The sequence below is a fragment of the Plasmodium gaboni genome, chromosome 11 (assembly GCF_001602025.1).
Source record: "Plasmodium gaboni strain SY75 chromosome 11, whole genome shotgun sequence".
Classification (NCBI taxonomy): domain Eukaryota; phylum Apicomplexa; class Aconoidasida; order Haemosporida; family Plasmodiidae; genus Plasmodium; species Plasmodium gaboni.
The window spans coordinates 1662384-1677223 of NC_031491.1; the positions used below are offsets into that span (position 1 = coordinate 1662384).

The 14840-nt window shown below is 19.8% G+C and overlaps 5 protein-coding genes across 5 annotated transcripts in view; 2 read left to right on the plus strand and 3 right to left on the minus strand.

The window, feature by feature from the left end:
* Positions 1 to 810: 810 nt before the first annotated feature.
* PGSY75_1147400 (hypothetical protein) lies at positions 811 to 1290 on the minus strand (the record flags this gene model as incomplete). The annotated part of the gene is made up of 2 exons (XM_018786586.1): positions 811 to 958; positions 1205 to 1290. The coding sequence occupies 2 exons, from the start codon at positions 1288 to 1290 to the stop codon at positions 811 to 813; spliced, it is 234 nt and encodes a 77-aa protein (XP_018641381.1).
* Positions 1291 to 1990: 700 nt separating this feature from the next.
* Positions 1991 to 4792, minus strand: PGSY75_1147500 (putative farnesyltransferase beta subunit; the record flags this gene model as incomplete). Its single annotated transcript, XM_018786587.1, has 1 exon — positions 1991 to 4792. One exon carries the CDS (start codon positions 4790 to 4792, stop codon positions 1991 to 1993), a length of 2802 nt encoding a protein of 933 aa, XP_018641382.1.
* An 886-nt stretch (positions 4793 to 5678) lies between these two features.
* PGSY75_1147600 (hypothetical protein) lies at positions 5679 to 7978 on the minus strand (the record flags this gene model as incomplete). Its single annotated transcript, XM_018786588.1, has 5 exons — positions 5679 to 5750; positions 5877 to 5962; positions 6064 to 6139; positions 6239 to 6328; positions 6551 to 7978. 5 exons carry the CDS (start codon positions 7976 to 7978, stop codon positions 5679 to 5681), a joined length of 1752 nt encoding a protein of 583 aa, XP_018641383.1.
* Positions 7979 to 9223: 1245 nt separating this feature from the next.
* Positions 9224 to 9907, plus strand: PGSY75_1147700 (putative mitochondrial ATP synthase delta subunit; the record flags this gene model as incomplete). The annotated part of the gene is made up of 3 exons (XM_018786589.1): positions 9224 to 9347; positions 9434 to 9734; positions 9868 to 9907. The coding sequence occupies 3 exons, from the start codon at positions 9224 to 9226 to the stop codon at positions 9905 to 9907; spliced, it is 465 nt and encodes a 154-aa protein (XP_018641384.1).
* Positions 9908 to 11141: 1234 nt separating this feature from the next.
* The window catches only part of PGSY75_1147800 (merozoite adhesive erythrocytic binding protein), a gene marked incomplete at both ends in the record, with an annotated part of 6059 nt that continues 2360 nt past the window's right edge, over positions 11142 to 14840 (plus strand). Inside the window, 2 exons of the mRNA XM_018786590.1 lie at positions 11142 to 11316; positions 11513 to 14840. Coding sequence (XP_018641385.1) covers positions 11142 to 11316; positions 11513 to 14840 — 3503 coding nt within the window. The remainder of the gene's footprint in view (positions 11317 to 11512) is intronic.

Below are 14840 nucleotides of genomic sequence, written 5' to 3' on the forward strand. Positions count from 1 at the left end.
TACGATAAAAATATATATCATAATAGATTTTATATATTCAGAATTTATAACAGAATTATAGGAAACATACCACCTTTAAAAAGAAAATATATATATGTATATGTATATATATTTATATTTATATTTTTTATTGTTACTTTTTGTGATTCCTTTATCGTTGTCCTATACTTTTTTTTTTTTATTTATTATTATTTTATTTTTTTTTTTTAATTTTTCATAATATGTGAGTTATGCATCATACTATTTTTCTATCATGTGATTCTTCCATTAGATCGTATTTCCATGATTTGATTTTTCAGGCCATATGGTTTTATCACATTATAAGCTTTTTTACATTATATTATTTTTCACGCTATATGATTTTTTTCACTATATGATTTTACAATTTACACGATTTTTCAAAAGTAATTTTTTCACACTATACCTTTTCTCACATTAGTTTTAGTGTTGCCTTTTCATTAACTTAGAAAAGATAATATAAATTAATATACTGGATTATTACATATATATGTATATGTTTATATATGCATAGGATTTGTTTTATTTTCATAATTATTAACTATTATATTCACAAAAGGTATATAATATAATATATCTTATGTTAATTTTTGAGTTTTAAAAATTAATATAAGTTTTTTTACAAAAAGGGAAAAGAATATAATGAAACTGTATAATAATATGTATGTCTATATGTATATTTTTATTTTGTACATAATAGAAAAAAAAAAAAAAAATGAAATAATAATTTATAAATTGTATCTCTATATATATATATATATATATATATATATATGTATGTATATATACTTTTCATCTTTTTAATGATAAAAGAACAGTAAACATAATAAAAACCATATATGTGACAGTGTGGTTGTGAAAATTAATAAACGACTCAGCTTGGGGTGTAGCAGGGTCCACACCACCCATTGCCATTCTCCACATTTTAGGTGCATCACATCTAAAATAAAAAATAAAATGTGCCAAAGGATATAATTATATATATATAAATACATATATATATATTCATGTATTGATCACATAAAAGAAATATATTATATGTACAAACGGGATAATGGTAATATTACAGTATAATATATATATGTATATATATTAATCCTATATATCTTTCAAATATATGTTACATATTAATTATACTAAAAAATAAAATAATGAAAAAAATAAGTATATATTATTTTACACATACCTTGCTATATCAAATTTTGGCACTAGATTTGTTTTCAATATATTAAAATATTTGGATAAAAATACATTTTTCCTTTCTTCCAACATGATGAAAAATTAAAGGGAAAAAAAGAAAATCGAAAATGTGTATAAAATTTTGATTACGAGTACTATTTTTATTATATCTTTTTTAAATATCAAATATATATATATATATATATATATATATATATGTATATATAATATTATATAAAAAATATTTATATATTATATAATAACAAATAAAAAAAATTATAAAAATTTTTGGAAAAAAAGAAAAATAGAAAATATATATGAGTTGTAATATAAATTGCAAAAATAATTTTATTCAAAACATGTATTATATTATATATATATATATATATATATATATATATATATATATATATGTGTATTTATAAATATATATATTTCTTTATGGAAAATAGTGCCAAGTTCATTAATTTTTTTTTGCATTAAAAAAAAAATTCAAAACATCAAAATTTCATGTTATAATATATTAAAGTTTATTTGTCGGAATAACATTTTAAAAGAAACAATGAAAAGCACACATAAAAAAAAGAAAAAAAAAGAAAAAAAAAGAAAAAAAAAGAAAAACAATTTTACAAAAATAATTAAAAAATAGTTAATTATAAAAAATACAAAAATATAATTTAATTATATTTATCATTAAAAATGTATATAATATATACATATTTATATATAATATAATAAATAAAATAAGAATTATAATTTTTATAATATCGTTTTAATTCCATTTCATTTTATTTCATTCTCGTAGTAGTCTTTTTAAATATAAATATGCCCCTTTACCTATTCTATAATTAATTTTATTTTGATTCAAAGGAACATTGGGAGAAAAATAATTATAACTATTGTAGACTTTATCAACTGTGATATTATATAGTATATGTATTTTATTTAAATTATTATATATATCTTTATTCTGAATATCATTAGAATTATTTTTATCTAATAATGATAAATGATTTTGTACTAAGGATAAGCCACTTAAAGCATAACACGTATGATAATAATCTATCCTTTCTTTAGGTTTATCTTTCATTCCTCCCTTCCTATTTTGTGAACATAAATGTAAATAAAGTTTTAAATAATTTGCATTGAAAAGAACATTTTTTTTTATATATTCATTTTTGTAATTTTCAAAAAATAATATATCTTCCATAATGTTTGATTCCTTTGATATATTCTTGACATTTTGATAGTTCAAAAATTTTGTTTCCTCATTTGGAATTTTATGATATGTTGGTACATCTTTTTGTTCATATAAATAATTATTAGGATTATTATTATTTAGATTATTATATTTAAAATGTTTATTTAAATATTTATTCAAACAATTTAATTTTATATTATTTGTATATTTATTTGAATTTATATTGTTTTCTTGACATAATTCATGTGATTTTGAATAATCCTTTATTTCATTTCCTTTTTCTATATTAATATAGTCGTCCATATTATTATTATTATTATTATTATTTATTCCATCTTTATTAAAAAGTATTTTTTTTAACATATATATTTCATTTATTAGAAAGAATATAGAACCCATCCAAAATGAATAACATGAATCGACCAACTTATTTGTTCTTCCCATAAATGCACCTTCTATATTACTTTGTTTACTCATTAACCAATGGGTTAAATTTTTCAGATTTATTTTATTAACTTTTCCTAATATACATAATGTAGCTAATGCACAATAAGAATACCCTCCATGACATTCTTGAAATTTTTCACTTGTAAAACCACCTTCATAATTCTGACATGACAAAATATATTTTTCAACATTTTTTTTAACCTGATTTGTTAATATATGACACATAGAACAAATAGAAATAGCACAATAAGTTCCTCGCATATCAATTTCTCCATTTATATGTACTCTAAAAGATCCATCTTTACATTTCAATTTTAATATATAAGAATGCAATTTTTTTTTATCAAGAAAGCTTAAAAAGTTATTTTCTTCATCATGTAAATATATAAAAACACAGACAGCTGCATATGTTGTTGCAATGTGTGTATATTGATTTAGTCCTCCACCAAATCCTCCATCATTATTTTTTATTTTGTTCAGATAAAGGAAAACACACTTTTTAATATAATCAAAAGTAGGTTTACCTATTTTTTCTTCAATTTCAAATGTGTTATATAATAAATGTATGGAATGTATACACCAATAAAAAATCCAAGGCTTTGAAGCTTCTAAACTAATTAATTTTAAATTCTTTAAAAAAAATATATCAATACAAAATTTGAAATGAAGATGTTTTTCTAACTGTAAATTTAATATGCTCATAAATTTATTTAATAAATTGTTTGATTTGTTTAATTTAAAATTATATTTGTAAGTTGATAATATGTAAGGGTCTTCTTTTTTTATGTGAATACTCTTAAATTCGACTATGTTAAAATTTAAATTATTTTTTGAATCAAGTTTTTTATCATTTATAAATTTATGCAAATGAATGGCTGTGTTGTTAAAATATTCATTGTTATATTCTTTCGTTTGATTATTTATATAATCAATATTGTTTTCATTTTCAAATTTTTGAGATAGTTCCTTATTATGCATTTGTTTAAAATCTTCATATGTATGTAAAGGTGTAGGAGTATTAAGAATATTTTTATTATCCATATTGTTTATTTGTTTTATGTAGGAATATATTGTATCGAATGTATAAGATTGGTTTTTGAAGTAAGATGAGATATCTTCAATTTTTTCTACATTATTAAAAAGAAAATATATAATTATATCTGGTATATGTATGTTTGGATTATTCAAAAGCATATCTATGATAGTAGAAGAAAAGGAGTTGTAATAAATTGTTAATATTTGTTTTTCTACTTTTAATTTTTCTTTTATTGTTTTACTATTTTTATTACAATTTAAATCAAAATTGAAAAAAACATTATTTAAAAGATGGTCATTATTTGTTATATTACAAAATATATATTTATTATCATTTTCAATGTAAGTAGGTAATATTTCTTTTTCTATATTATTTTGCTTACTAGATAATTTTGTTTCATTGTTATAAATATCTGTATATTTTTCACACATTTCTTCATGTGAAATATCTACTTGATTATTTTCAGTTAAATTATTTATATTTTGGTGCTTTATATTTTTATGTAAATGTTCAGATTTATAATTGTCTGATATATAGATTTCATTTATACAATGATCATTTATTTTATGTTTTTTAATGTCTATATTATTAAAAAAGAGGGAATTAAAAAAATTATCATCGTCTATGGAGTTTAAATATTCTTCATTTATAATATCTGATGAGCATGAAGAGAAACTTGTATTCATACTATTTTTTTCTGCAGTGTCATAATTTAAATAATTTTCATTTATATTAAATATATAATTAAACAACAATTTTATAATATTTTCTATATAATTATATGATGTTTCATTTTCAAAATCTAAATTAATCTCATACTTATCTTTTTCATAATTTATTAACTCATATAACAGGTGAATCAAAATTTTGTACTTATGATATCTCAACAAATACGAATCATTTTTTTCCATTTTGAAGTAAATATATTTTTTATAATATTTATATATTAAATGTAACAGTCAAAATTATTTCATAATATTTTATTGTTACCATAAATACGATGGAAATATATATATATATATGTATATTATTCAAATTAAAATTGATAAAGAATATTTCAAATTTGATTAATATAGATCTAATTTTTTTATTATTCGGATAAAAAAAAAATATATATATATTACAAATTATAGATTTTACATTTTTCTTTATTCAATTTTTTCATCCACATAAAATATATATATCTATATTTTTAATTGAAAGCTTTTGATATGAGTTTAAATTTTTATTTAGTATCCTTTTCTATGAAAAGGGAAAATTATAACGAATTGGAAAAAAAATAAAAAAAACATAAACATAAAAATAAAAATAAAAAGAAAAATAAAAAAATAAATATAAAAACATAAACATTAAAACATAAACATTAAAACATAAAAATTAAAACATAATCATTAAAACATAAAAATTAAAACATAACAATAAAAACAGAACTTATATAAAAAATTAAATTTCTAATTAAAATTTAAATATAATTAAACAATAAATTAAATTAATACATAAAAAAAAAAATGTATACATACGTATAAATATATATATAAAGATTAAAATATATGTAATAAACATATACGAAAAGAATTATAAAATTAAATATATGAGAAACTAATACGAAAAATTTTTAATTATTATATTTATATATACATATATTTATATATATTTTTTTTTTTTTTCGTAACTTATTACTTATGAAAAAAAAAAAAAAAAGGGAAAGAATAGAAAAGAAAAGAAAAATATGGATATACTTGAATTAAACAAAAGTATTTAATTTATTTTATTTCATTTGATTTTGCAATGTTTTGCTTAAAGGTAATTGGTTAATACAAAAAAGGTTCCTTTAGATATAAATTTGGAGACTTTGGCATTTTCATTCATCTAAAAAATAAAATTTATAAAAATAATTAATTCATGTTACTCTTTGTGTTATGTGTAGATATATATTTTTTATGCATAGAGATGATATAATGTTTTTAGTTTTTATATATTTATTTTTTTAATTACTTCTAAATAATATTTAATTATATCATTATTATTAGAACAAAGAATAGCATCATGTTTCATGGCTAGTTTTATAATAAAGTCTATATCTGTAGAAATAGAAAGAGCAAAAGAATAGCGAAGGTAAGAAGCATATTGCAAAAAAAAAAATGGAATAACTTTTTTTTGTATATTTTTTTTATGTCAATACCTTTATGATTCATGGTAAATATTCTCGAACTAATTTTCCTATATCCAATTTTTAAGAGACCATCTTTCTTTAATTCCTAATAACAAAAAGAAAAAAGAAAAAATTAATATAACTATTCTGTAATATTCACAATATGTGTTAATGTTTTATTATATATATGTTAATTTTTGATTACATTTAGAACATATAATTGAAAATTTGCTGGTTCATCCAAGTTATTTTCACAAAATGCTATTTCATTATACCACCAGTGGGGAACATATACCTGAATAAATTTAATAAATAAATATCATGTGTACAAATTTTCTAATTTTATACATATTAACTGTAATGGGTTACATTTATATGAACAAAAGGATATAATAAAATAGACATAATATATATATATATATATATATATATATATATATTTATATTTATATTTATTTATTTATTTATATTTATTTATTTTATGTATTCTTGTTTTCATTCCTTTTAAAAAGCGTACCATTGGCTTTAATTTTTTTTGAATCAATGAAGTGACGGCATATATTAATCTAGAGATAGATATTTTTGTCTTATATTGAACTAAATAAGAATATTCATCATTTACTAGAACATCAAAATTAAAATTTTTATCATCAATATATCCATCCATACCCGAAGATATGTTTAATGCATCTAAAAGTACAATTTGAGTAGAATTATTTACATATTTTAAATGAGGTTTCCAAGTAAGCATAATATGATATTTATTTTTATCATTTAATATTTTTTCATAATAAGAACTATTATTATTATAATTGAAATTTTTTGTATCATTTTGATTATTTAAATTATCAATTTCATTATTGTTATAATTTAGAGGGTAAGAATTTTTCCTTTCATTATCTTTGTCATCACTTTTCTGTATATTATAATCAGAGAATAAGGATGTATTATCTTCTTTATAAAAATATATAACTTCATATGAATATCTTAATAATATAATATCATACCCTTTTAATATTCCAAATTCATTATAATCAGATTTATTTAAATATTCATCATTAAATACTCCATCTGTATATGTTTTTCCTATACAATTTATGGTTTCACTTTTTATTTCTGTATGAATAAGAAATAAAATAGATAAATGTTCAGGTTCGAAGATATCATTAATATATAAGATACTTTTTATTTTTTGATGTTTTAAAAAATTAATTATATAGTCTTCTTTTTCATTCTGTAAAACATTTGTAATATCGTCTTCAATAACATTTTCCACATCAATATCAATTGATTTATTAGGTGAATTAATATTTTCGTTATTCAATATTGATTCACAATTTTGGTCTATTGTATTGTCATAATTGTTTTTATTTTTTTTCCTTTTTTTTTTATTTGTACAATTATTTTCTTGTTCTGAAATTATTTTTTCAATATTTTTAAACATTTTATGTTTAAAATTTATAGTGATATGTCCAGTACTATCAATACATTTATGTATATTTATTTTAAGGGGTGTCTCGATTAAAAAGAAAATACGTTCTTTATTACATGAATCGTTTAATAAGTAATAAGAATAATTTAATATCATATCTAAAAAATTATCTAGCTTTAATATCATATTTTCAAAATAATAAAACCATGTATAGTAATATATCTTACTACTAATATTTTTATTTATTTTTAATTCTTCATATATATAATATACATTGTTTTTCCCTTCTTCATCTTTAAAATGACTTTCTAACTCTTTAATAATACAACTTTGCATATAATGTCCTTCATCTATATATATATTCATATCTTTATTAAAACTAATATCATATTGGGTTGATTTATCTTCTTTCTTAGATCTCTTAGTAATTTCCTCCTTATGGATATTATCCACATTTTCTATTTTATCATTTTTTTTTTGTCTATTCTTATTCCTTTTTTTAGATTCTATCATTATATGTTGCAAATATTAAATACATGTTAAAATATAAAAATATATATACAATTGTGTGTATTTTGAAATAATAATTTTTTCATTTTTATATGATATATTACAAATGTAAAACCATACATACATATATATATAATACTTTATATATTTATGAAAAAAAAAATAATCATAATAATAAATTATGACAGTTGAGTGAATAATTACATAGAGTAAGTTTATAAAAAAAATGTAATATAATATAATTCGTCATACACAAAAAAAAAAATAAAATAAAAATAAAAATTAATATAAAAAATATATAAATATTAATATATATATATATATAATATATTTAGATATATATTATTTTATGAAATTATGAATAAAAATAAAAAAAAAGGTAACACATAAGTATATATATATATTATATATATATTTTTATATATGTATATATTTGTATTTTTTTTTATTTTTTTCCCATAAATTTCCATGGTGTATATATATTTTTATATATATGTTTATTATTATGAATAGTAAACAAAAAAAAAAAAATCTTATTCTTTAATTTTTAATATATAATTTATCTTGAATGATATAAAATGATAATATATATATATAATTTGTGAACAGAGACGTGAAAAACAAAAAAATGAAAAAAAAAGAAATGGTATTTTACTTTTAAAAGTTTTTTTTAAAATAAAAGAAATACAAAATTGAAAGTGTGAATATAGTATAATTATATTATGCGGAATATATAAATAAAATAAATTATTGTTGATATAATATATCGAAAAATATCAACTGTGTAATTTAAAATGAACGCTTGAAAAAAAATAAAATTAACTTTAAATATAAAAAGAAATAAATAATTAAATAAAATAAGAAGAATATATTTTTCTATTATTATTATATTTTTTTGTAAATATTAATATGCTTTTTATATACGTTAAAAATATATAGCACATACTCAAAAGTTCACATTTATTAATGTTTATATGAAAAAAAAAAAAAAAAAATACGAAAAAAAAATATTTATGTAATAAATGTATAAAATATAATATATTATTATTATTATTATTATTATATATATATATATATATATATTTATAAATATTTATATAAAATTACATTCTTATTTAAAATGCTCATTCTCATGAAATAAGAAAAAATAAAATAAGTATAAAAAAAAAAAAAAAATATAAGTACTAAAAACAAAGGATAAAAATATTATATTTAAGAAATATTAAAAAAGTAAAAACAAGAGGAAAGATGTTTTATAGAACAAGAAGAATATTTTTTAGTACTGCAAAAAATAGTAACCTGTATTTATCGATTTCTTCCTCAAGTGAATCTATATTCAGAAATCAAGTAATAAAAAGAGCTTCCTTTCCAGGTTAATATGAAAATTTAATATATATATATATTTATTTATTTATTTATTTATTAGTCGTTATATAATATGTGTGTTTATATTTTCAGGTATTGAAGGTTATTTTACTGTAACTAATAATCATAGTCCCCTTGTTACTTTATTAAGAAATGGAATAATAACAGTCGAATTTGATGATAAGGAAAAGAAACAATTTTTTATTTCAGATGGAATATTTATATATAAAAAGAGTAATGACAATAATAGTAGCAATAATGCTGAAATTGTTGGTGTGGAAATAGTTCCATTAGAATATTTAGACAAAAATAAAACAATTAAAGTTTTACAAGAAATGTGTGCAATAAATGATGCTACAGATGATAAATGGAGAAAAATAAAAACACTATTAGGGTTAAATAAATAAATAAAAATATATATATATATTATGCCTATATATAATTATATGTATATATATGTTTTTTCACTTTGTATATATTTTTAATTTTTTTTTTTTTTTTTTTTTTTTTTTTTTTTTTTTTTGTAGGAAAGAATTATGTTCTTCTATACTTCGTGTTGCTACATAATTCCAGATGCGAATATATAAGAATATATATTAAAAAAATAAAGGAACTAATAAAGTGATAGTGCTCAATGCATGTTTTTTTATTATCATAATATTCATATAAAACTGTTAGATTATTTATAATTAAATTAATATATATTTTTTGTGAATATGATTAATTTTTATAATTTAATATATGTAAAATATTTATTCTTATATTTTTTGTTTATTTGTTTATTAGTTTATTTGTTTGCTTTTTTTTTTTTTTTTTCTTCTTATGCGTATATAACTTTTAATCTTTTACCTTTTAACTCACTTAATTTTAATAACGCATATAACATTTTATAAATAGATGAGAAATTAAATTTTATACAAAAGACATGTCACAATTTTTGAGAAGAAACTCAAGAACAAAAAAAAAAAAAAAAAAAATAGACAATAATAAAAACCTGCATGTGTTCTTATATAAAGAAAATTTATCAGTCTTTATTTTATTTATTTATTTATTTTATATTTTGTTTACATGGTTATAGCTTTTTGTCTCAAAAGATGAAAAGAAAAATAATATTAATGTATTTAAAATTGTAAAATGTAATAATGTGAAATTAAATGAATTTTAAGTTCTTAAAATTTTTATATATACAACCTATATGTATGTTACTGTTATTTTCTTTATGAAATAATATATATATATATATATATATATATATTTATTGATCTATTTTTGTAAAAAATAATAAAAAAAATTTTTGATATAATTTGAATCTATATTATATATTTATATACATCTGTGCATAGGAATATGTAATTATTTTTTTTTCTTTTTTGTATAATAACTTTTTATTTGTATATATATGTACGGTGTTTTGGTTGTACACACACTACAATATATGTTTTACTTATATGCTATACAGAGTAACATATTATATATATATAATTTTTATATTTTATAATTATTTTTTTATTGTTTCAAAATAAACGTTTTATGTTAATATATAGATATATAAAATTTTTGGTTCTTTTTATTTATTATACTTTATTTATACTGCAAAAGACTCTTAAATATGTTTTTTCTAATTGCATACGTGGTCGTCATATTGCTACTTATTTTTCATGAATTGAAAATTAAGCACATATATTATTTTTTATCTTAATTCTCTGATATATTCTATTTGTTTGGTTGAAACAAAATTAGTATATATATATATTTAATTGTTTTCTATTTTTTTATATTCTTTTATATTACTGTAATAAATATGGGGGTATTGAATCATTTTTTGTTTTTGTTATTTCTGTATATTAACAGTACTAGTGCTTTCAATAATCCTCAAGAGGAGTTTATGGACAGATTTGATATAAATAAGAATCATGTGAATATAAAATGGTCAAAATATGGGATACATGGAAATGGGAAATTCAAATATGAAATTGGTAAATCCTAAAAGTATAATATATATATATATATATATATATTTTGCATCTATATCTTATATATTGGCATGAAACAAATTATTTTTTTATTCTATATATATGATATCTTTTATATATGTTTTAATTAAAATATATATGTATATGGCAATATTATAAAATTATATATATATATATATATTTTTTCCCACTTTAGAAGGAGAAAGAGACACGCTTTCAAAAGGGAATGAATCCGAAAAATTTACTATTTGTCCAAATCATATAAAAGAAGGGACTTACAAATTGGGTTGTCCTGATTATGGGAAAACGTTTTTGATGGGATTTGAGGATAATAAATATAGTGAAGAGTTTTTAAATGAAATAAGTTTTGGTTTTTTGAATAAAAAATATAAGCTTCCTATAGAAATTCCTTTGAACAAAAGTGGATTATCTATGTATCAAGGTCTCTTTAAACATTGTCCTTATAATAAGAAACATTATAGTATGATAAAAAAAGAAAATGGATATGATATGTGTTTTCGTAAATTTTATAACAATAGTAATATATCCACAAGGATATATAAACGAGGTAAACAAAAGAGAAAATTCATATATTTTAGCTCACATGGTCTTGGAGGACGATTAGGTGCTAATATTGAAGAACCTTTACATAAATATAATTACGATGAACACTATGTAACAAAAAAAATGAGATATCCAGAAAATATAAAAAATTTGTTTGATTGTTCTATATATTCTCATTGTATAGGACCCTGCCTCTACAAAGATTTTAATAATAGATGCTTTCTTAATTTACCAGTTCTTTTTAATCATCAAACAAATGAATGTGTAATTATAGGAACACATGAAGAAAGGAGAATTCATAACTGTCAAAGTGAAAGTACTGATAAGACAATACAGAGATGTTTTCATCCTGTGAAAAAGGAAAAAGGTAACCAATGGACCTATGCTTCATCCTTCATACGTACAGATTATATGACAAAATGTCCACCAAGATTCCCATTAAATCATATTATGTTTGGATATTTTAATTATAGTACTGGAAAATGTGAGACCGATTATAGGAATTATGAAAAACGTACTTTATCATTTTCAAAATGTATTGAAAAATTATTTAATAATATTAAGAAACAGGATGATATGAATAATAGTTCATTTTTATGGGGAGTTTGGAATATGGAAAATAAAACAAATGAAAAAACAATATTAACATCTATGAATAATACAGGATCATGCCACTTTTTAAAGACAAAGCCAACATGTGTAGTGGAAAAGGAAAATCATTTTTCTTTTACTATTTTAACAGCAAATTCATTTAATCTAGATAAAAATATAATATATCCTAAAATAAAAAATAATTCTTCTAATATGGATTCTAGTTTAATTAATTTCAAAAATCCAGAGCAAACAAATAAAAGAGTTCTATATGAAAATAATAAAGAATCAAAAAGAAATATAAGAACAAATATGAATCCTGTAAATGCATTTACAATACCTTCAAATTTAGATACAAAGGAGAAGGAAGAATATAATATGAAGGAAGTAAAAAATTATCCTAACAATAATGTATCATATATACAAAAAGTTCATTCATCTTTTATAAAGAATAGGTTTAAATTAAATTCAGATAGTTCGTTTAAACCAATACATCAAATGATACAAATGAATATATCTACAGATAATAAATTATATGATTATAATAATCAAAAAAGTAAAGATTCAAATAAAAATATGAATGGAATATCAGTAACTGAAAGAAAACCATCTATGAGAGAAAATCAAAATACAAACCCACAAGGGAATTATATGGAAAGGTTTGATATTCCGAATAATCATATATTCATAGAATGGCAAAAGGAAGGTGAATATGGAAAGGACGAATTTAAATATAATATTATGTCAAATAAAACAGCAGGTACGAGTCAATCATTATTCTATAATTATAAAGACAAAAAATGTCCAAATCATGTATATGAAGGGAGAGCACATGGTAGTTGTCCGAATTATGGTAAAGCTATTATAGTACAAAATCTTAAAGGTGAAGAATATGATAAGAATTTTAATTTGAACTTTTTAAATGAAATACGTACAGGATACCTTAACAAATATTTTAAGAATGATGTTGAAATATCTTATGAAGATAGTGGAATAGCTATGCATAATAACATGCTATCAACGTGTCCAGTTCATGAAAATGAAGAAAAATTATTTTCTGAGAAAACAAATTATAATTATAATATGTGTAAATCTAGAATATTTTCAACTCGTTTTACGATGAAGGAGTATGACCCCAAAACACAATTGTTTATGTATTATGGTTTGTATGGTTTAGGTGGACGATTAGGTGCTAATATTAAACGAGACAAACAGAAAGAAAAAAAATATCAAGATAATATAACATTACCTATGAAAAATCCATCACTAATTAAGAATTTGTTCGACTGCTCTATATATTCTTATTGTTTGGGTCCTTGTTTAGAAAATTCATTTGGTAATAAGTGTTTCCGTAATTTACCTGCTTATTATAATCATTCAACAAATGAATGTGTTATATTGGGTACGCACGAACAAGAAAGATCGAGTTCGTGTAGAAGAACGATAGAAGAAAAAAAAAAACCTAATTGTCAGATATTAAGAAAAACAAATGATTCAAAAGATTGGACGTATGTTTCTTCATTTATCAGACCTGATTATGAAACAAAATGTCCACCTAGATTCCCTTTAAAATCAAAAGTTTTTGGTACGTTTGACCGAAAAACAGGAAAATGTAAAAGTCTCTTGGATGAGGCATATGTAGTTGGAATTAATAATTTTTCTGAATGTTTAGAATATTTATTTTTAACATCACCTAAGGATTTATATAATAGCCAAAGAAATACATATTGGGGTATTTGGGCAGCAGAACATTCTGTTAATGAAAATAATATTGACATAGCAAATGGTAAATGTTATCATTTAGTTATAAAACCAACATGTATCATAGATAAGGAGAACCATTTTTCTTTTACTGCACTTACAGCAAATACTGTTGATTTTAAACAAACGATTAATATAAGAAAAATTGAAGAATTAACTGACTATGGAAACAATGATGATAAACTAAAAGAAAAGGAAATTAATAATGAACCTATTGATAATGTGAAGCAACCAAAAGATAATAGGAAAAGTCATGTAAATTCTATGGGAAAAAATAAGCCCTCTTATAATGAAAATGATGATAAGGAAAATGAATATGAAAGAATGGAAAAAAATCTTGAAGATGAAATAAATTCTGAAGAATCTGGATTATTTGAAGACGCTCGAAGGACAGGGGTTCGAAACAACTTGGAAAATGACAATAAAAATGAGAAAAATAAATTGGATCAGATAAAAAAAGAAAAGCAATTAAAAGAGGAAGAGGAAGCAAGGAAGTTAGAAATAAGAAGAAGAGAAGACGAATCAAAAAAAAAGGAAGCTACAAGAAGATATGAAGATGAAAGGAGGATAGAAGCAGCAAGAAGATATGAAGATGAAAGGAGGATAGAAGC